At 39.7% G+C, this 19,940-nt stretch overlaps 1 protein-coding gene and 5 non-coding genes across 6 annotated transcripts in view; 2 read left to right on the top strand and 4 right to left on the bottom strand.

The window, feature by feature from the left end:
- Positions 1 to 19,065, bottom strand: part of LOC105432975 (uncharacterized) — a 296,484-nt gene extending 277,419 nt beyond the window's left edge. Inside the window, exon 1 of the mRNA XM_089081204.1 lies at positions 17,756 to 19,065. Within this exon, the coding sequence (XP_088937330.1) occupies positions 17,756 to 18,083 (328 nt within the window). The 5' untranslated portion in view covers positions 18,084 to 19,065. The remainder of the gene's footprint in view (positions 1 to 17,755) is intronic.
- On the top strand, positions 4,129 to 4,212 carry TRNAL-UAA (transfer RNA leucine (anticodon UAA)). The gene has a single exon. It is a non-coding gene; the product is annotated as a tRNA-Leu (tRNA).
- TRNAA-UGC (transfer RNA alanine (anticodon UGC)) lies at positions 10,021 to 10,092 on the bottom strand. Its single transcript has one exon. It is a non-coding gene; the product is annotated as a tRNA-Ala (tRNA).
- On the top strand, positions 10,396 to 10,467 carry TRNAQ-CUG (transfer RNA glutamine (anticodon CUG)). The gene has a single exon. It is a non-coding gene; the product is annotated as a tRNA-Gln (tRNA).
- On the bottom strand, positions 10,997 to 11,076 carry TRNAL-UAG (transfer RNA leucine (anticodon UAG)). The gene has a single exon. It is a non-coding gene; the product is annotated as a tRNA-Leu (tRNA).
- Positions 19,066 to 19,390: 325 nt separating the features above from the next.
- TRNAA-UGC (transfer RNA alanine (anticodon UGC)) lies at positions 19,391 to 19,462 on the bottom strand. The gene has a single exon. It is a non-coding gene; the product is annotated as a tRNA-Ala (tRNA).
- Positions 19,463 to 19,940: the final 478 nt, after the last annotated feature.

Raw genomic sequence — 19,940 nt, 5'->3', positions numbered from 1 at the left:
TTGATGTGCTCGTTCTTTATTCACATCTACTCTCTGGCGAACGAGGAAAGCGCAGCGCTCAGCCATAAACAGCCGGTAGGATAATTAACCCTTTGAGGAGTCTCTCGCTTTGACGATTTTAATAATCTTAAAAGACAGCGGCTTCTGATTAGTACTTCAGCGGTACCGACGCGGATGCAATCGACAATGCTCTTCCTCGTGTGCGCCATCGCGATGCCGATATGCTTTCGGTATTATCAAGTCGCATTTCAGTTCGCATTTTTTCTTTCGTGGTACATTATCGTGAGAAACTCACGCGATCATCTAATCAATGTATGAATCTTTCGATAAATCGACCCTTTCATATGTTTTTTTTCCTTATTTTATTTCAAAAAAATATAATATAATTTATTACTCAAATCTTTTCATTCAAATGAGGAATAATTATGCGCTGCGTATGAAACCGCATATATTAATATCTTTCTAAATAATAAATTAATAATTTATAAGTCTAGACATTTTTTAGTAAAAAATATTTAGAAATATTTAAAACATAAATAGGTTCAAGAAAAAAAACAAAATAAAAATTCTTAATAAACCAGCAGCGATAGATAGTGTGTAATTACATCGATAAATCTCAGCGATGAAGAATAATAACAATGTCAAGTCGGAAGCGTGCGTTCAACTTTTGTACCGTATAGTACCTTTAGGTACTCATATGTCACTTTGAAGCATTGACATAAAAGCACTCCCATGCGGCATGACGTAAAGGACGAGCCGCGACATGAAACGACCCTTAGTAGCCGATAACACACGTGAATTATTTTCAAAAGCTAATTTTTGCTACGCGGAACTGTATATATTGTACTGAAAGTCAAAGGACGTTGTTATACCACCTTTCCGGTTCAGCGATATCATATTCAACTTTTAACAAGCAAAAATGTCACTTTTCTACTATATGTCGCATCTCCGCACATACATACATATGCAAGTGAAAAAAAAGAGATCAACAAAAATATCATAAAGGAAATGAGACACATGGCAAAAATTTTTTATAGAATATTCTAAAATAAAATATACATACACCTATATTTCAAAAGTATTATTTTATCTATTACAAATGTTCTGATATTAATAGATTCAGCTTGCATTTTTAAATACTATGCCATACAGGCTACGAGTAGTGTTTTTAAAAAAATTAATTTGCACGTTCCATTCGAATTTAGAAGATATCTGTGACATGTATGATAAAAAAAATTTTAAATTAATTTTCTTCGCCGTTTTATCTTGGATACTTAAAGAGTAATGTAAAGCGTGTCGAGAAGGATTGCGTAATAGCGTTGCGTTTGTAAAGCACGCAGTGGTCACATAATGTTTATGTATAGTGATAAGGTGAAAACTCCGAGCGAATAAAAATCATACAACGGAAGACTGTTCCGTGAGTGCGATAACCCGCGGGGTCGAAGACGATTACACAAATCACAGCCGTCGATAGACACAATCAGCGTTTACAAACAAATTGCTTGACCAATCACGCCCGTACAAAGCCCTTCGTTCACTCTCCGAGCGCGCATTCGCGGTTTCTCGTGTTATTTTCTCGTCAATATTATCTATCAATTATACCGTATTTCTAGCCGAGCAAATAGCATTCATTTCTATAAACTATACGTAACATGAATCAGTTTGTTGTACGTGCTCCATTTTTTTCGACACAATTATCGCGGACGCTTAAACAAATAAAGTATTTCAAATGTTCTCAAGTCCGCTTCAGATAATTTATAATTCAGAATAGAATTTAATTTTACACATCGCGCGCGCGCGCGCGTGTGTGTGTGTGTGTGTGTGTGTGTGTGCGCGCGCGTAGATTAAAATACATTCATATGTCGAACATAATACCCGTCATGTAAGATTATAAATAGAATTTTATTTTTAAATCGAACGGAAGGAATTATAGATTATTTAAAACAAGTCTCATTCATTTTATTGCAAATAATGCGAAATAGTGCGACAGTTTCGGCTAAAAATAGCAGAAATAGTCACAGTAATTATTCACAACTAACTAATTTGGAGATAAATTGCTCTCGTCACTCTTGGCCCCACGTCTTCCTAAGAAAGATAAAGTTTGGCATATGGCAGCCTAAATAGAGAAAGTCGAAGCGCGGTTAACAGCTGGGGCCTGCATTCTGAGACACACGTGCTCGCTCGAGAAATGTCTGTTTCGTCTAATTATTTTTCTGCTACGGCTCGAACGACGCGGACGTGCTTTTGACAAGTAAACCCTCACCATGACAAATGCACGTATCGGAATATTGCAACGGGTATTTCACGTAAGATAAATCATCGTGGAAGGAAACATAAGGAACATGTACAAGGCGATACGTTAATGGCTTTTATTAATTGCATTTTGCACCTTCTACGCGGAAAAAGAATTGAACAAGATGCGGTACGCGGGGAAGAAGGAGCGGGTTTTATTCCTCGTGAACTCTCATAGCTCGCGGAACCGTTACCGACGATCATTACGATTCCCCGCGGTGAACAATAAGGAGACCCCAAAGCGTGCGTCGGAAGTGGAAGCGAACTCGAAGCGATTTAAATATGAAGTGGTTCGTAGGCCCACGGCGCTCTCGAGGAATCGTCCAAGTGACGGAGAATGATTACGCTAATGACACGACCGCGGGGCGATCGGCGAGAAGGGAGGTGGCGGGAAGGACGGTGGAGGCGGATAGGGACGCCTTAACAACGGGATAGGTGCAGACTGGTACGACATTCCGGCCGGCACGCGATTCCAACATCAACCACATCGACTGCGCCTCGCGAGGCCGCGCCGGCAACGGCGGCCGCCGCGATATGCCCCGGCCACTTTTATCGGGGTCTCCCTTTTTTATTACGTCGCTACGGAACATCGCGCGGATGTACGATTCGCTTTTATTGCATATACCTTGCCTACCGCCCTGGACGTGCCCGTCTCGCCGCTGACTTATCGTCCCCGCCACGCCCGCACAGGTGCGCCCGGGTGCAAGACGGGAGATCCCGTGTGCATCGGCGAGAAGCGATGAGGAGCGTGGATGATACGCGTGCAAATCCGCGGTGCACGGTGTTAAGTGTTAAACTGACATGGAAACGGGTCATTGGACTCTCTCTCGTGTACGCGTGAGGAGCGAGGAGAAACGTTCAGACGGCGACGGGTATACCGCATGATGACACGCAGATACGATCGTTCACGGAGCGCGAGCTGTCGTTCTCGTATGACGGTGAAGATCGTACGTTCAGCACTCCTACTATTGAGACTCAGGATTTGCACACTTCTCCACCACCTCCAAATATATCGTAATATTCCATTATCTTCGAAATGACATAACACATCGATCGGAGAAAATGTATAATATGCACGATGTTGTTTCGGAAAGAAAGATTATCCGACATGCGCCAGGAGATTTTTCTTATAAAGCACCGGTCGCGAATTAGTCGATTACGATCAAATTTCATAAGTACCAGCTATTCTCCCCTCGGCTCATCGTTAGTCACACTGCGGAATAAGTGGGGTGAATGATGACGATATTATTCAAATAGCGCGTCGTGCTTTACAACTTCCGTGATTTTTTGCAGAAACACAAAGACAGGCGGCGCATTAGCTGTCATGAGCAAATTACCGTGTGCTCGCGTGTACTCGCACGAAGAATTCATACACACATTTACTCACGTCACGCGGTGTTTCCCATTCCATGGAACTTATCGAGACATTACACACAATTTACAGAGGATGACCACGCGAAAGCAGGAAATAATAATAATAGTAGAATTAAAAACTTTGATTCCTCTGAAAATAATAGAATTTTAAAAATATCAAAATAACAGGAAAATAACAGAATATTATTATTTAAAAATACCACTTTTATTAATTTATGCTTTTATTTATTATTATGATACTAAAATATTTCACATTATATTTTAATTTATTTTTATTTTACCTTAAATAAAGGAGTAAAATAATTTTCAAATGTTAAATTTAAATTAAATAATGCAAATCATTATAAAATTTTGCTTCACAAAATTGTGAAATCAGATTAGCAATCATTTGTAATCATGAAATAAATATTACAAACGTATAGGTAGGTTATGTGGTGCCATTTTCACTCGACATTCATCAAAGCTAGGTTGGCCGAGCGGTCTAAGGCGCCAGACTTAAGATCTGGTTCCCATCTGGGAGCGTGGGTTCGAACCCCACACTTAGCAAATTTTTTTTTTCTTCAGAACATTAATTCGTAATTTATAAAATGAAACAACAATGAAACAATTGCTGGTTTGAATTAAATTTTTAATAATACGTTTCATTTAAATTCATGCAAGATTAAATTTGTATACAGTTTGCATACAGTAAATAATTGTACAACTACTCGATCCTCGTCTTTTCTAAAACTATTTTTAGAAAATATCTATTACATTACATTTATTATTTATAATTAATCGTTAATTATATCTTGAGCGAACGTAGTGCGATTTCAAGACATTCTCTCGAGAAGATAAATGACGGTGACTTTCGACGTAATCGGATTCCGAATGACTTTGCTCTGAAGACTGATGGTGCTGATAATTGCGCTGAGTATAAATGACTCGATGAATAGTCATGGATAATTAGAGAACGCGAGATAAACCGACGCGAAGTTGTACGCTTTACCAACTCCAATTGGCTAACCTCCTAATAGAACTAATAGCAATTTCATAAAGTAAAATTAAACCGTGTCAGCAGAAAAGTCGCATACAGTAGTATAATATCCATTACATATATAACAAAAAAGTTAATCTTTTGAGAATAATAATCTTTTATAAGAGAAATTAATTTAAATAATGCAATATAGAGTCAAACAAATTTTTATATACATATACATCTCACTTTAGAGATGAAAAATCTTTATCGATTTTCACGCGCTAGCTTTAGTTTGATCGGCGTATCGAAAAGAAAAAGCGACCGATTAAATGGAATTAGCCAAACGACAGACGATGCGGACCCTTTTCCCAAAAGACCGGGACTTGACACCGTAAAAGTGTCCACCCTATATCAAAGGGGAATTCTCGAAAGAAGAGAGAGAGAAAGAGAAAGAGAGGGCAGGGTGAGCGAGAGAAAGAGAAGAAAAAACAAGAATTGCGCATTGAGATGCCTGTCACAACAATTTCGCTGAAAAAGCACAACACGCTGACATATAATGTCGAGATACTTTGAGATAATTTCATTCCACTGCATCTGTTGTCGTTCTCACATTACCCCGCGAACTTCTCGACTTCGTTCGAGAGTGCAACACGAGAGTCTAGTAAAGTAAAAAAAAAAAGATTGGAAAGAAGGAAAAAGATGAATGTACCTCAAGCAACCCTTACACCCTACTGAAGTGTACACAATGAAGCCTGCGAGAATCCCCTGCAGTTTAGGACCCGTTGCTTCTGCCAATACCGTAATCGAATTTCGAGACATAGGTACCACAAAAAAGAAAAGGGATAGCTAAAAAAGCAAGGTTCTTACTATTTTCTACAATATTTTATGCCGATTATATTTATGCCGATACCGATTTTACGATACTAGATAGAAATTTATGATCTGTGATCATGCAATGAAAAGTGCTACATATTATTTAGTAGTGATGGAAAAGTGAATCCAACAAACATTGTTAAAGAATAGTACATATTTAATCGCACGCATAAAAAACATAATACAACAAATCTAAATTGTTACGTATAATCTACACATAATTTAAATTTTGCACTCTTCTCTATTTTCTGCACTGTTTACGTAATTCTAAATTCGTACAGTGATTCGATTCGAAGGGGAACGAATTAAGATAATAAAAAATTCGGCAAGTTAGGATTCGAGAAAAATGCCTCTCGACGGGTCGAACCATCCCTCGCGAAAGGAAAATCGTATTTCTAATGCTCAGGCATCGCGTGCCCGGTGTTCCGTAAAATCGCATTATCGGAATAAAGAATATTAAATTATTCTCCGTGTAGTCAGAGATCTCGGACTATCGCCCCGCATCATCGTCACTTTAAATCGCGGCTTAAAAATGTAATTTTCTCCCTGTAAGTAGGGTGTTTGTAAATTTAATCGTTTTGTCGTTTAGCAGAAAATTATTTCACGTTGATTATAAATAAAGACTCTTCTCATGAAAGTTTGGAAAATCGAGCCAACGATTTTTAGACATTAAAAGAACGAGACAAAAATTAATCAAGCGTCTTCTCGAAACCATAAATAACGATTCGAAGCGACCGGGGCAGCGAGTGTACGTGCGCTCAGACAATGGATGACAAATTGTGTGAAAGCAAAACAAACGGTGAACTAGATTGAGCCGGCTAGTCGGTTCGGCGGCTTTGCCATTGTCATCAATATAGCTGCGCGGGACATAATCTGGCGATAGCGACGTCGGCCAAGAAAAATGGACTTTTTCGCCAGTGTCCACGATCCTTTCGCCTGAATTGCCCATTCTACTGCAAATTATATTCCACCCCGACTCGTCCATTGCAATAATCTCGAGCCCAGATCTAGCCATCGGTATATCACAGTAGATTTGTCTCCTCGAGGGTTTCTCCCGACATGGTTAACCGTATCCACGTCAGGTAAAACCGTGTTCCAAAATATAGAATAATAGTAACGTTCTAATTAAAAAAGCAAAATACCACGTAGCTCAAGGATGGCGCAATAATAATTTCGTGTTTATCGCATAATAATATGTAAATGTGTACGCTTAATAAACTTTATCAACTTTCGCACATGTTTATCTCGTTCGAGAGCTAAAGCGCATTCCAGGCACTAGACTCTTGTTGCAAAATATCCCGAGGCGAGGTAGATCATCGTGTAAGGTTATCAGCGACTAGACGTAAACAAGGAAACCGTAGGAGGGTTACAGCGAAAGTCGCTTTGTTCCAGGGGTAAGATCGGATCGAGGCCGCGCGAGAAAAGGAGCGGAGCAATCTTAGCGTAGCAGGACATCGCCGTGGTGATCGTAAATGTTTAATATCGTGATTAAAGGCACGCTGGCGCCTCTCATTATTATTTCAGTCTAGAGGACATTTCGCTCGGTCGCCTCCCTCCCCCTCCTCCTCCCCCCCCCCCCTCCCCCGATCCCGTCGCGTCGTCGAGTTTCTTTTCAATTCTCACTTTCCACCGTCGGCTTAAAAATCCTCGCGAAAATTAGCCGGCTAAATATTTAAAGCACCCCACCGTCGTCTCTAGGAAGCGTGGGCGACGAAGGAAGAATGAAGAAAGCCAAGGATACAAAAACCGTCTGTGCCGGCAGCATTATTATCTCTGGCACGGAGACGGGCGCGATCTCTATACTTGTGACGGATTTTTGCTCCGCGGATATCTTCATTCATTCAGCGCCCCGTCACTTTCCACTGCACTTTGTGTCATCGAACACCTGCCACGACTTATTGTTCTACGTATTCTTTCTGCGAGTTCATCCTCGCGCAACTTCGCCGCGAGGTCGGGAAAAAAAAATCACGAAATCCTATCTCGATATAAATTAAAGTTGCTGTGATTCGTTTGAAAATAGAGATTACTCGCGAAAATGGAAGAACGTTTTTATTTAGAGCTCTTTAACTCTAACCGCTTCCTGTTTATATTACAGGAATAAAATGTTTTATACAAACTTCTATGAATTCTTATCCTAGAAGCGCTCATCATACGATAATTATTATCATTGCCGTTATATCGGTCCTATCGGTATATACGTGCATGATTAAAACCTGGTAAACATAGTAAATTTTATCTCAGATGTGAGTCATACCCTCCAAAAAGTTTCGCGAGAAATAGGTTGATTCGACGCACGTTCCAAATGTAAAATCACTTCCGTTCGCGAAATAATTCCGCAAATACGTACCGCTCGGCCGATCGCAATAACACTCGAGGATAGCTCTTACGCGGAATCAAAATTCATCCATGACGTCATAACGCGTTCTATAGCTGGACGGAAAAAGTTGCGGAACAAGTTATTCCTTCGTCGTCGATTGCCCGTAAAACGTTCGTCGAAGGGCTCGGAGCGCGGCGCCGCTGACAATTGGACATTTAAATTCAGCCGGAAGTTTCGCCGCTTGTAACTCGGAAAGAATTCGCGACTGCATCGGCGCGGCGGGGGGCGGGGGAGGGGGGAGGGATGTAGACGCGGCACTTTTATGTCGCGTCACGCATTCGGACAGCGCGAGCGCTATTGCGCGCGCGAGACGAAAGGATATTCGTAAATAAAATTTTCGGCGAGGGTGACAAAATGGTCACACGCTCCAGTGCTGACCCCAGCCGGGGGGGGTCAAAACTCGATATCTATGCGCGGCGAGATTTTTTTTTTATGTTGTTTTCACATAGTTACGCTCTTTCTCGGGGACAAAATAGATACTCCGGGATTGCCGGACAGGATATTATAACGGTTCAGTGACAGGGGATCCCGGTGGACTCTCTCTTATTTTCCCCTTCGGAAAAATACTTCGAATACCGCAGGTTTAAGGCGACTCTATTAGATCTCGCCGAATCTCCGCGATGTCGCGACATACGTATTTAATTTATATTCGGAGTTTTATCCGTCCGGAGCATCGTTCTTTAAAAATTTCACAATGCTGGAAACAAACAACGTTTGATTTCAATTTATTTTCAAATTACTTTCGATTTTCGTAAACAAAGATATAAAAATCTCTCATCAGGTATAAAGTACTTTTAAAAACGTCCTTCGAATATTTTCAGATTAAATAAATATACGAGTTTTCGCATGATTTAATAAATCAAAAAGGTAGTTTATAATAATTTCGAACATGTAATTTTTGATTTATTCTAAAGTTTAGAATAAAAAAAAAACGATAAAAAGATAATATTACACAATCTACTTCTTGTTATATGTACGAATGTACGTTTCAAGCGAAACAAGCGAAGGAAAATACACGTCGCATCTAACAAAGCTGCACGTGTATTGTACCGTTGGTAGAGAAAACACGGACTACCACGTACGCTTACGATCAATCAAGGCTGTTATCCACAAGCGTTTCTTGCCTCTCGTACGACTCATCGACGTGCGATTACGCTAGAGAACGAGCGATTCGCGCTATGTTCTGCCTTATTGCGTCGTTTTTTCCAGCGATGATTAATTCCCACGTGCACAGCGCTCGCATTCACCCCATAGGGAGAGAGGAGGAAAGAAAGGAGGAAAAAAAAAAAGGAGAGCCTGTCACAGTATATTTCGCACGATTATTCCCGGGTATATTCGATGGAGATAGGTATAACGTATCTCTACCCGTATGATGACGACGGGCAATTCAAATGATAGCATCTTTCTCTCGCGTCGACAAGGGGCCCGGCTCCACGATCGCGGATACACGCGGAACTTTTGCATATGACGAATCGAAGACTATTACCATTCAATCTCTTTGCGCGGCTCCATTTGCATGCCATCGTCTCCCCTGACGCGCTTTACATACGGCCACGGCCGTCAGTTGACGTTCTAAATACGCGCGATTTTTTCATCGCACGCCGGACGAGCGTGCGTGGTTGGTCCCGCAAAAGCAAATCGATAAAGTGATATTGTGGCAAGTTGTTCGCGAAGAGCTTTCAATGCAAACTGCAAATGATACTGATATATGTGAGACTTCTCTTCTATAATTCGAACTATAATATACACTCATTGCACTAAAAATGAAATAGATATATTTGAAGTTTTGGGAAAGCGAAAATTTTACTGTAGTCCAGTGGAAACTGACAAAAAAAGAAACAGGTCTATTATATCGAATACGTGTACATATTTGATAATCTTTTAGCAAATAATTTTAACGATAAAAAATAATTATTTAATTTTCGATGTACCTACGTAATAGATTAAAGTCAAACACATTAGAAGTCACGATGTAAATGAGGATGTAAGAAAAAATTTAAAAATAAATATAGATAAATAAAAATTATATTTTTTCAACGAAAAATTCAAAATTTGAATAAATAGCATATATATGTGTAAGAGTAAATTATTTTCCATAAAAAAATGAATAGATAATCATATATAAAAGAATTAAAAACAAAAAGATTGGAGATGCCGGGGATCGAACCCGGGGCCTTTCACATGCAAAGCGAACGCTCTACCACTGAGCTACATCCCCGTTTTTTTAAGAAACTCCCACTAATACAGAGTAGCAATTCGTCTTACATATAGCGTCTTACTTTAATTAACACGATAAAAATTTATTTACATAATAAATTATGCTTTGGTTAAAAGTTAAACACGAGCATTCGACTGTATGATTGTCGTCGAGGGAACTGATGAATGACACACGCTTTGAACGCGACAAGTTAAATGTTATCACTATCTCGCGAGATATTGGACTAAATATAGCGAGATCATATTACAGAATGACCTAGAATAAGGTGGTATTTTAGCTCTCTCATCAAGAAGAATTTTTGAGGGTCCCATGGTGTAATGGTTAGCACTCTGGACTCTGAATCCAGCGATCCGAGTTCAAATCTCGGTGGGACCTTAACTTTTGATTTTCCACTTGCCATTTCATGCAAAGTAGAATTCTATCTAGTTACATAAATTCATGTAAATTTTAAACGTTCATTTTAGCATTGTGGAACAAAATTATATAAACTTTATATTCTGTATTAAACACGTAATTAACGCAAACTGGTGTACGTTACTACTAACTTTATTATTATACTACAGAGAGAATATTATAATACTACAGAGTTAGTATATTACATTGTTATAAAGTTAGTTGTATAAATTGTTGCAATTCTGTCATTGAAATTTTCACATAATTTTCTAATAAAGATACAAAACGAATTAATAGTATAGATACTTAACAAAAATTTAAAACAAAAAATTTTTAAAATATTTGTTTAAAGATTTTGAAAATCTCTACATCACGATTATTGATTCTATTGACAATGCTAATATAACATAAAATAATTGTATTAATTTGTAATTTGTGCTATTTATATGTTCATATTATTTCGAATCGTTTCTGATAATATAATATGATAGGAAACTTAAAAAAAAAAATTTGACAGCGGTGGGATTCGAACCCACGCCCTTACGGACTGGTGCCTAAAACCAGCGCCTTAGACCGCTCGGCCACGCTGCCTTCGGTAGAGTCGTTCGCTAACTACATATAAGAGGCAGTGTTACCTTCTGGTAAATTTTATTGATTTAAAATTGATCAAAGTATAATCATAAAATACAAGATTGATATAAAAACAACATATCTTTATTTAACTTTTTATAATAAATTATCAAATGTGTCTTACTATCAGATATATTCATATGTTAATATATAGCTAAAATCACACTATTTTTATTCCAAATAATTTTGTCTCAAAAATTATGCATTTAATAAAACAACGAATTTTACATTTTTTTCCTTACTTTTTACGGAAAAAAGATTTTTCGTTTGTATTTTGATGAATTAAATACGATCAGTAATAATACTGCGAAGTGGCCAATGAGGCTAACAAATATCTCGTAAACGTAAGAATCATGTATCTCTGGCATATTATTTCGTATTCACTCAACTTTCCCAGCACGTGCTATCGTCCCGGCCTTGATTACGTCACATGTAGCATGCATATCTCACGTCGTGTTGCCTGGCGGCTTATTCTCGTAGTCGGCATTGTATGTATAATCATACGTAGCTACACATCGCGCCGTTATATATATTCGCGCGTGATGAATCAAGTAGCAGTTAGCTAACTATCTCTTGATAATTATTATAACCTAACAAATAAATACTTTGTAAAATAAAATACTTTCAATTTAATATAATTTGAAAGAAATCTATGATCTAATGCAGATCATAATGCAGATTAAAATACATGAATTTTATAATCATATTAATCAATTCTAAAGTAAAATAATTTTCAAATTAGACTAAATAAAATCAGAGGAAGAAGAGAGAAAAGGAAGATATTAGGAAGTGCGAAGCGTTTTAAAAAGAAAATCAATCTCGAAGAAAACAAAGTGAAAAAATTGACCATCTCGCGCAACCGCGCGTTGCAGTAGCGAATGTCATTATGGTGTCGCAAATCTTCTCTTTTATTTCCCCTTCTCGGTAGCACTGGGTACCTCGGGCGATAAGATCTCAATATAAAAATTCATGCTCATAACGTGACTCTGCCCATGGATTCTTATATTTTTTTTTTTTTCCTTATCGCGTCCCCAAGGGATTGCGGTATAAAGCTGACGCTCGAGAGCCGAAACGAAGCGCTTCGGTTATGTCGAAACGACTGTAGACAGATCGATAAATTTGCGTGAATACTCGTATAGCGTAGATAAGCCGTTGTGATAAACCGAAATCGGTCTTGAAAGTTCCGAGTCTCCCTCCCCTCGTTACCGTCGCGAGAGATACAATGCCGCCGGAAAATGGAAGAAGATAAATTCGTCTCCCGTTGGTATTTCACGCTCTGATACTTTATAACCGACACGGAGAATTCTCTTTTCTTTCTATCACGACGACGATTAATTATATCACGTACAAAATATCCTGAAATATTTTTAATCTCAAAAACGACAAGTCGGATTGCTTTGAATAAGTAAAATACTGAAATAAGTAAAATACTGTGATTCGCTGTCTAAATTTCAAGGAAAGGCTTCAAAAAAAGATAATTTTCGTCATAAAAACGTTCACCTAATCTTCTAATATCTATTACTTTCACCGTCATTTTTGCTGATAATGAAAATCAATGTAGACGCTTACGCGTGTATCTTTCCTCGAGTGAGATAAACGGGTTTTCCTTTCGCATCATTTCCATTTTCTCTTCACGTGAGTTGAACAATCCCATTATTGTTTTATGGGAGCCATTCGATAGAGCTCATAATATCCATAAACGGCACCTGCACTTCCTAATAATCTCCATTACTCTCCCCACGAGCTGCATGATTCGCCGAAAATAAAATAGATTTATCATCCTCAATTGGCTTCCAGCAGTTTATTCGTAAGGATCGATGGCGTCTCCCTCCCATTCGCCCTCTCCTCCCTTCTCTCTCTCTCTCTCTCTCTCTCTCTCGCGCGCGCGTATATAACGATACACGCTCACGGGGGATTTTCTCTATATGATATGCAACATGCGAGACGTAATTCAGAGGGTGCGAGTCATCGAGATCATCCTCGTTTCGACTACGCCCGGACGGACGATATGATCGATCATTCGCGACGACAGCCACGAGTATCGGACTAAAGTGGCGGCGTGATTCTGCTAAACGCGATGCTAAACAGGTATCTACTCTTCTCCTCTTCCATCAGGTCGTCGACATGTCGCAACGATCGTAATATGTGCCAACGATATTATAAGCGAGTTTACTCGAGACGCAAGACGGCCTTTCATCATTTAACGCGAAGCCTCTCTTGTTCTTTGCGGAGCACACACACACACACACAATGTAACGCCGATATCCGCCGTTAATTGGTTAAATGGCTACAATTACACGATCAACAGGTAGCTGTTTCGATTTTCTACTTTCCTTTCTCTTTTCTGCAAAAAAGGGCCAAGCGTGAAAGCCATTCTTTTATTGCAAAAATGAAAAGTTTGAGCTTTAAACACGTTCAAAAAAATATCATTTAGACACATTAGACGTCGCATTTTAGAAATGTGTGTGAAATATTTGTATATAAATATTTGAATAAAATTCCATCACCAATAAGAAATTTAAAATATGTTTAAGAAGAAGTTTGTATGCGTGTAAACGTTGTAAACGTGTAAATACGCATGTTTGCTAGAACGACTATAATTTTTAGGAATTTCCAATATCGATAAGTATTTTCCATATTTATTGAAAATTTATAAATAAATGCGAAATATAAATTATATTAAAATCTCCATTATTTTCATATGCCGTGCATTTTCATACATTCACATCTATCACAATCACACAATGTTTCGCGCAAACCGGAGCAGGCGACACTCTGGTTAACGGCGATCCTCGAAACGCCTCGTTAACGAAACGTCGCAATTTTCGCGAGACTGTGCGCCACTGGCTGGCACAATGTGCCATTAACGAAATGCCCGATGAATATATATCGGCTATCGATCATTATGAGGCCGCGGCCCGCACGGATATTCCGGTAATGGTCTATCGCAGCAATAATCGTCAACATGCGCAATAATCATGTCGTTTAATGACAATTGATGCGAGCGAGGAAATGCGCTCGCTTTAATATCCGCGCGCCTATGTTTACCCCGTTATAGCCGTTATACGTATAGAACTAACTCACGCACGTTAGTGCACGCGTACGCCCGCTCATCCGTTCCGGCGAGTGAGATAGCGGATAGATCGAAGGGTCGGTACTATTGTTAATATCGGATGCGCCATTACGCGCGATCAGTCAATATTTTCTCGTAACTGGCCTACGATTCGTGGAGTGCGCTCGAATGCGTAAGAGACTCTCTGCCGCAACGACGAGCAAGTTGCACCGCAATTGTGCGCATCCGATCTGGCACGCATAGGAAGTAGGGCCCGTTACTATCGAAACGAGGCTATGTATTTGATATGTTTGTAATAGCATTGTGATCGAGATAACTTTGTGATGTGACGCCGCGTATTAACGCGAAATAACGCGCGTACGTTAACTTCGTGGATTATCTTTACTTTCCATATTTAACCGGCGGTCTTCAAAATTTTTTATTTATTTGATTCTCCTTTTTATTTAAGATTTCATTTTTGGACGAGAAAACATAATGTTTATAAGATAAGATTGCTTTTGATTTAGCTAAAAATCAAAATTATTATGCAAGACGCTTAAACATGATAATAATACTACAAAAATTTTGAACGCCTGAACATAATAATTTTAAAAGCCTAACAAAATTATTTTCAGATATGGCCAAACTTTTTTTTAGATTTGCCAGCAAAACTGTTCTCTCCATGAATGTTATCGTTGAAATTTTGATCAGCTAATAATACCTTACTATTAGTAATTACCATATAATTATACGCTACGAATAATTACAACATCTACCACGATCACACGCTGTATTATCCTCAAAGTGCAATATTACAGAGGCGGTTTATCATTTCGGAAGCGTTGCGCACCGAGACCGATTTTGCAACCTCATTATTTTTCCACGTGGGATTACTTGCACAATGGGGAAATAATCGACAATCCGCGGCATTGTTTCGCCCACGAGAGTGATGGATTAATCCATCCCTGTCCGACATAATCCTCCTTGCGTAACTACACAATGCCCGGTACTTACGGCGAGATCTCGGTCCTACGTGCCGAAACACGGTATGTGTAGCATCGAGTCGTGGAGCCGTTTTCGCGTAACTGACCTGCAACGATTCTGGATGCACCGCGGCCGCGTTAACCCCGCGCCCGTGTACACACACGCGGGGGTTACGCAGTTCCGGTTAACGCAACCCCCGCTTTAGATTCGGGTCGCGCGTAACGGCGTAACGCGCGGGACTCGGCGCGGGGCAGGGCGGGGCGAGGCGAGGCGAGGCGGGGCGGGGCGGGGCGGCGCGTTACACGGCCACAAATATTTGTGCCAGGCGAATCGAATTACATCGCTTCTGTTTACGTTCGTCGCTTTTGGCGAACCGGCTCTCGGTAATTAAAGTGCGCATACTAAAATATGCGCGACGATAGGTCGCTTCCTCTCCCGCGTGGAGGATCCATTTTTAATGGGGGATCTCGCGCGAAATATCGCAATGAATAATTCCTCTCCTCGTGCGCGCCGCGCGGAAACACCAAGTTTTCGACGCGTCCGTCCCTCCCCCCCTCTCTCCCCCTCTGCCCTCGTCAAAGTTTACGCGCTGCATATAGTCGCTGCTGCGTTTCACCGCGGACGGAAGTTTAATTAAAAACGGCTATGACTACATTCGCTTGCGAAAGCTTTTCGTATACACGGCAACGAGTTTCATTTGCCAAGAAATATTTGCACGCGCGAATATCACCGCGAGCGCTGTGTAGACGTGTGATAATAAACTATGTCTTCCCTCCGAGAAAAATTAATAAAAATGTTCAACGCGTCATCTAAAAGATATTAATTATCGACAATTATTTTTATGAGCAATGAAAGTGGGTATTTCACGTTTCAACAAATTTCTTGGCAATTAGCAAGAATGCGTATTTCGGATTTAGTGCATCATCGCATTTTAACTGCAAGATATGGAAATACTAATGGAAACTTTTCAGGTCGTCGTAATCGAATTATCCCAGGTCGACTCTCGACCTAGCGTCGTTCGCGCGTTATGAGTCGCGGGCTTAATTAAAAACAATTTCATTACGAATGGAACTATCCGCGGAATCCGAGGCTCGCGTATTTCGTGGCTCGCTCGCCACGCGAGGGCGATATTTCCGCGCACGATATTTCGGCGAGTGATGCGGCGTTTCGAGACAGTGTTCCGGAAAACTACTCGATTACCGGGTTGGATTATCGATCGATTTTTGTCGAGCAATTTGTGCACGCATACGCAATATATACGCACGGTTCTCATCCCTACACTCCTGAAAAGCCCACGCGAAATAGGATATTTTCCAGTAGAATCGCGAGCTCGGGGTCGTATAGAGAGCTCTCGGCATCGGGGTAGCCCTCGCGACGCGGTAATTGAGGGTAATTTCGCAAGGCCAATTTGCGCGGAAATTCAAAACCGAAAAATTTGTCCACGCAAAGCCGTCGACGACTAGCTAGCTAGGCCCACCCACGGGCAGATACTTCCTCTGTCTCCCCTTGCCTCTCTCTCTCTCTCTCCTCCTTCCCCCGATCTCCGTCCATCTCCCCCTGAAACCGGCGTTCACCTGCATCATCGGACAAACCTCGTTTTCTCCTGTAATTTCATTTTCGCGCAGGCCCCGGTGATCGCATGACTCGATTTTTCCACAATTTCACAGAGGGGAATTTCAATTAAATTACTCACCCCTCCGCGCGTCGCGGTATCTCCTCGTCGCGCATGATTGTGTACGAGAGGCGAGAGACAGAAGGAGAGCAGAGAAACAAACGGAAGAGAGGGAGAAAAAAAATAACGCGTTTCCCGAACGCAGCATGGATACACCCGGTGACGGAGTTTTCGTCATTTGCCGTTAATAGCGGCGTCCTTTCGCCATTCGCTCGCGCGAGATTGCCGATGATTAATCAGCCCTGGCAACCTCATTTTTAGGCACGCGACGGCGATTACCCCCAGAGCGAGACGCGCCACGCGTTCCCGATTGCTTCCTTTTTTTTTTTTTTTTTTTTTTAATTCGCTCGTCGACGCGCGAATTTCAACCCGGCAATGACGCGCGTTGAAATTGCTTTTTTGATTGTCCGCTCCGGAAGTTAAATTCAATCAAATCATTCTCAGTTACGGTACTTCCATTGCGCCACAATGTAAAAACAACAGTATTGAACCGAACACGTGCAAAAATGCTGGGAAACGTTATTAGTTTTTAATTATATTTTTACCTCGCACATCGCTTGATTAATGCAAATAGAGCAAAGATTTTTGGACTTACAATTTTTGCATTGAATAACAAATAATCGATAATTATGCAATGAATTAATAAATTCATTTCGACATAAGATTGAAAAAAGCAATGCAAACAACCTATATCACTATGATTTCCGCTTGATACATACAATGCTATTTATTAATTCCATATTTTTACTCCTTTTTAAGTGTAAATTTTAATAATGGAATAATGAAAAATAAATCATAAAATATAATGTGTTCCTGTAGATATATGTTCTACGAAGAACGTATATATGCCCGTATAAATGTACACGCAAAGTTATGGAATACGCAGCAACTACGCAATGTAGTGTATATCACAGCTGCAGCGGCGCAGTTACCTGCAGTGGCGGTGATGCAACAAGCTCCCAGTGGCGAGTCTGACTCTGTGGGAATCCCCGAGAGAATCGATGTATGACGTAATGCTGCAGGAATGGCGCGGCCTCCCTTTGCCTCCCGTCTCGGCCGGTCAACCCCCTGACTTGGCCACCAGCTCGCGAACGTCGTACGGCGACAATGGGCGCCGCCGACGTCAATTTCCTCCCTTGGTGCATCAGCAATAAATGCATCAACGATAAATGCATTCCACCGCCAGAAAGTGCATAGCTCACGACGAGTGGTGCGGGGGAGGGACGGCGTCGCACCCCGGATGCAGTCTCCAGCCCGCATGAGTGGATTATGAACACGAGCGCGATCTCCGAAACCGCGTTATTCCGCTGCAGTCAACGCAATCTCGCAGTTGTGTGCGTCTCTTCTCTCTTTTTTTTTTCCTCTCACAATGCACCTCTCTCGCTGTCCGCCAGCTCGGACGCGGGTGGGAAGGCGAGCAGCCTGCTGCAAATCCATCGGGGCGAGTTACGCACGCTCAATCGGCGACCAAACTCACCCTCTCTCTGCTTCTTCTCTTTTATTCTAGTTACCCTTTTTACTCTATCGCGGCCTCGATATTCCAGCCATTTTTCTTCTACCTCTTCCACCTCTCTTTCCTCCTTCTACTCTTGCTCGTTTGCCTCGTTTTCGAATGTACATGCGAGACAAAAGGTTTTTCATCGCGATATACTGAACCGCTCGAATATTAAATCCGCTGTGGCATTTAACTCTTTTCGTGTAGGCAGTAGTAGTGCTAGTTAGGTATTCGAGAGAATAAACGCCGTCGATTGTCGTTCAAATTCTTACTCATTATTCATTTGCGTTTGTCTTACAGGACGTTATACAGAACGTTGTAATATATTGCGCGGCGATTTTAATGTTTCCGATATTCGTGTGTCGCTACATGTGTTCCTTTTTTTAATGTAGAAAACGTAGAAATGCCTATTCCAATTTGCTCAAGGCGCGTGCTCTTGTTTACGCACAAAAAATGGAAAAGCTTGATTGTGGACGAGCCGACGTTGTGAGGAAATTAAACCGAAACCTTAACAAACTCCGCAAACTTGGTGATTTTCCGGCTTCGCGAAACGTAAAACAGCTGGACGGTGGATAAACGGACCTCAACCATAAGGTTTCTTAAAAAATGGTCGGTTCGATTGACCACGAGAATACTGAAATATTCCAGAGATAAATATTCTGGATTCTCTATTTTCTACATAATTTATGCAATACATTGATATTTTCTGTGTGTGTATCATAAGTATACACATATAACATTCGCGTGATTTTATATATCTCAAATAAAATATATACATATATATATATATATATACATATATATATATACATATATATTACTTATTAATTATATATATGTATATTTATTATATATATAAACTAAATATAAAAAGATAAATAAAGAAAGAAGCAATTATTTAAAACGTTATTGTGAAATATCTTTTTATGTTCTTTATTAATCTGCTTGTATGTAGATATGCTCTGATAAAAATATACAGTAAATCGGAAATATATTGAGAAAATGTAATATAAAAATCTATTGTTTACATAGTAATGTAAAAAAAAATAAAATATAAAAAAATGACAAAAAATGGAGATGCCGGGGATCGAACCCGGGACCTTTCACATGCAAAGCGAACGCTCTACCACTGAGCTACATCCCCGATTTACTGATGTTGCTTTTCTCATTAGAAATAAGTATTTGACAGATTACAAAGATATTTTATATAAATTTAAATTTGTAAAAAGTTATTTAATTGAAATATTTAATTAAATAATCAAATATTTTAAACTTAACTATTTCTATATACAATATTCCATTTTTTTGTATGTATTTTTTAATGGAAATAACTGAAAATTTCTTAAAATTTGATATTGTACAAAGAAAAGTTTCAGATAAAAATTTTAAGGTTTTAAAAAGAACATATGGTAGTATTATTGGTTTAAGATAAGATAACAGTTTGAAAGCTGTTTTTTTAAGACTGCTATTCTTTTAAAAAAGTTATATAATTTTGTTTATATAATTCCGCTAATTATTCTGGATATAAAAATATTAAGATAGTTATAAAAAAATATTAAGATAGTTATAAAAAAATAAATAGTGTAGTAAATATTTTATATTGCGTGTCAAAATAAAATATA

Source organism: Pogonomyrmex barbatus, unplaced genomic scaffold, assembly GCF_055798465.1.
Source record: "Pogonomyrmex barbatus isolate J1 unplaced genomic scaffold, ASM5579846v1 scaffold4, whole genome shotgun sequence".
NCBI lineage: Eukaryota > Metazoa > Arthropoda > Insecta > Hymenoptera > Formicidae > Pogonomyrmex > Pogonomyrmex barbatus.
Note: the sequence above shows the minus strand (reverse complement) of the source record. Positions and strands in the feature narration are given on the sequence as shown.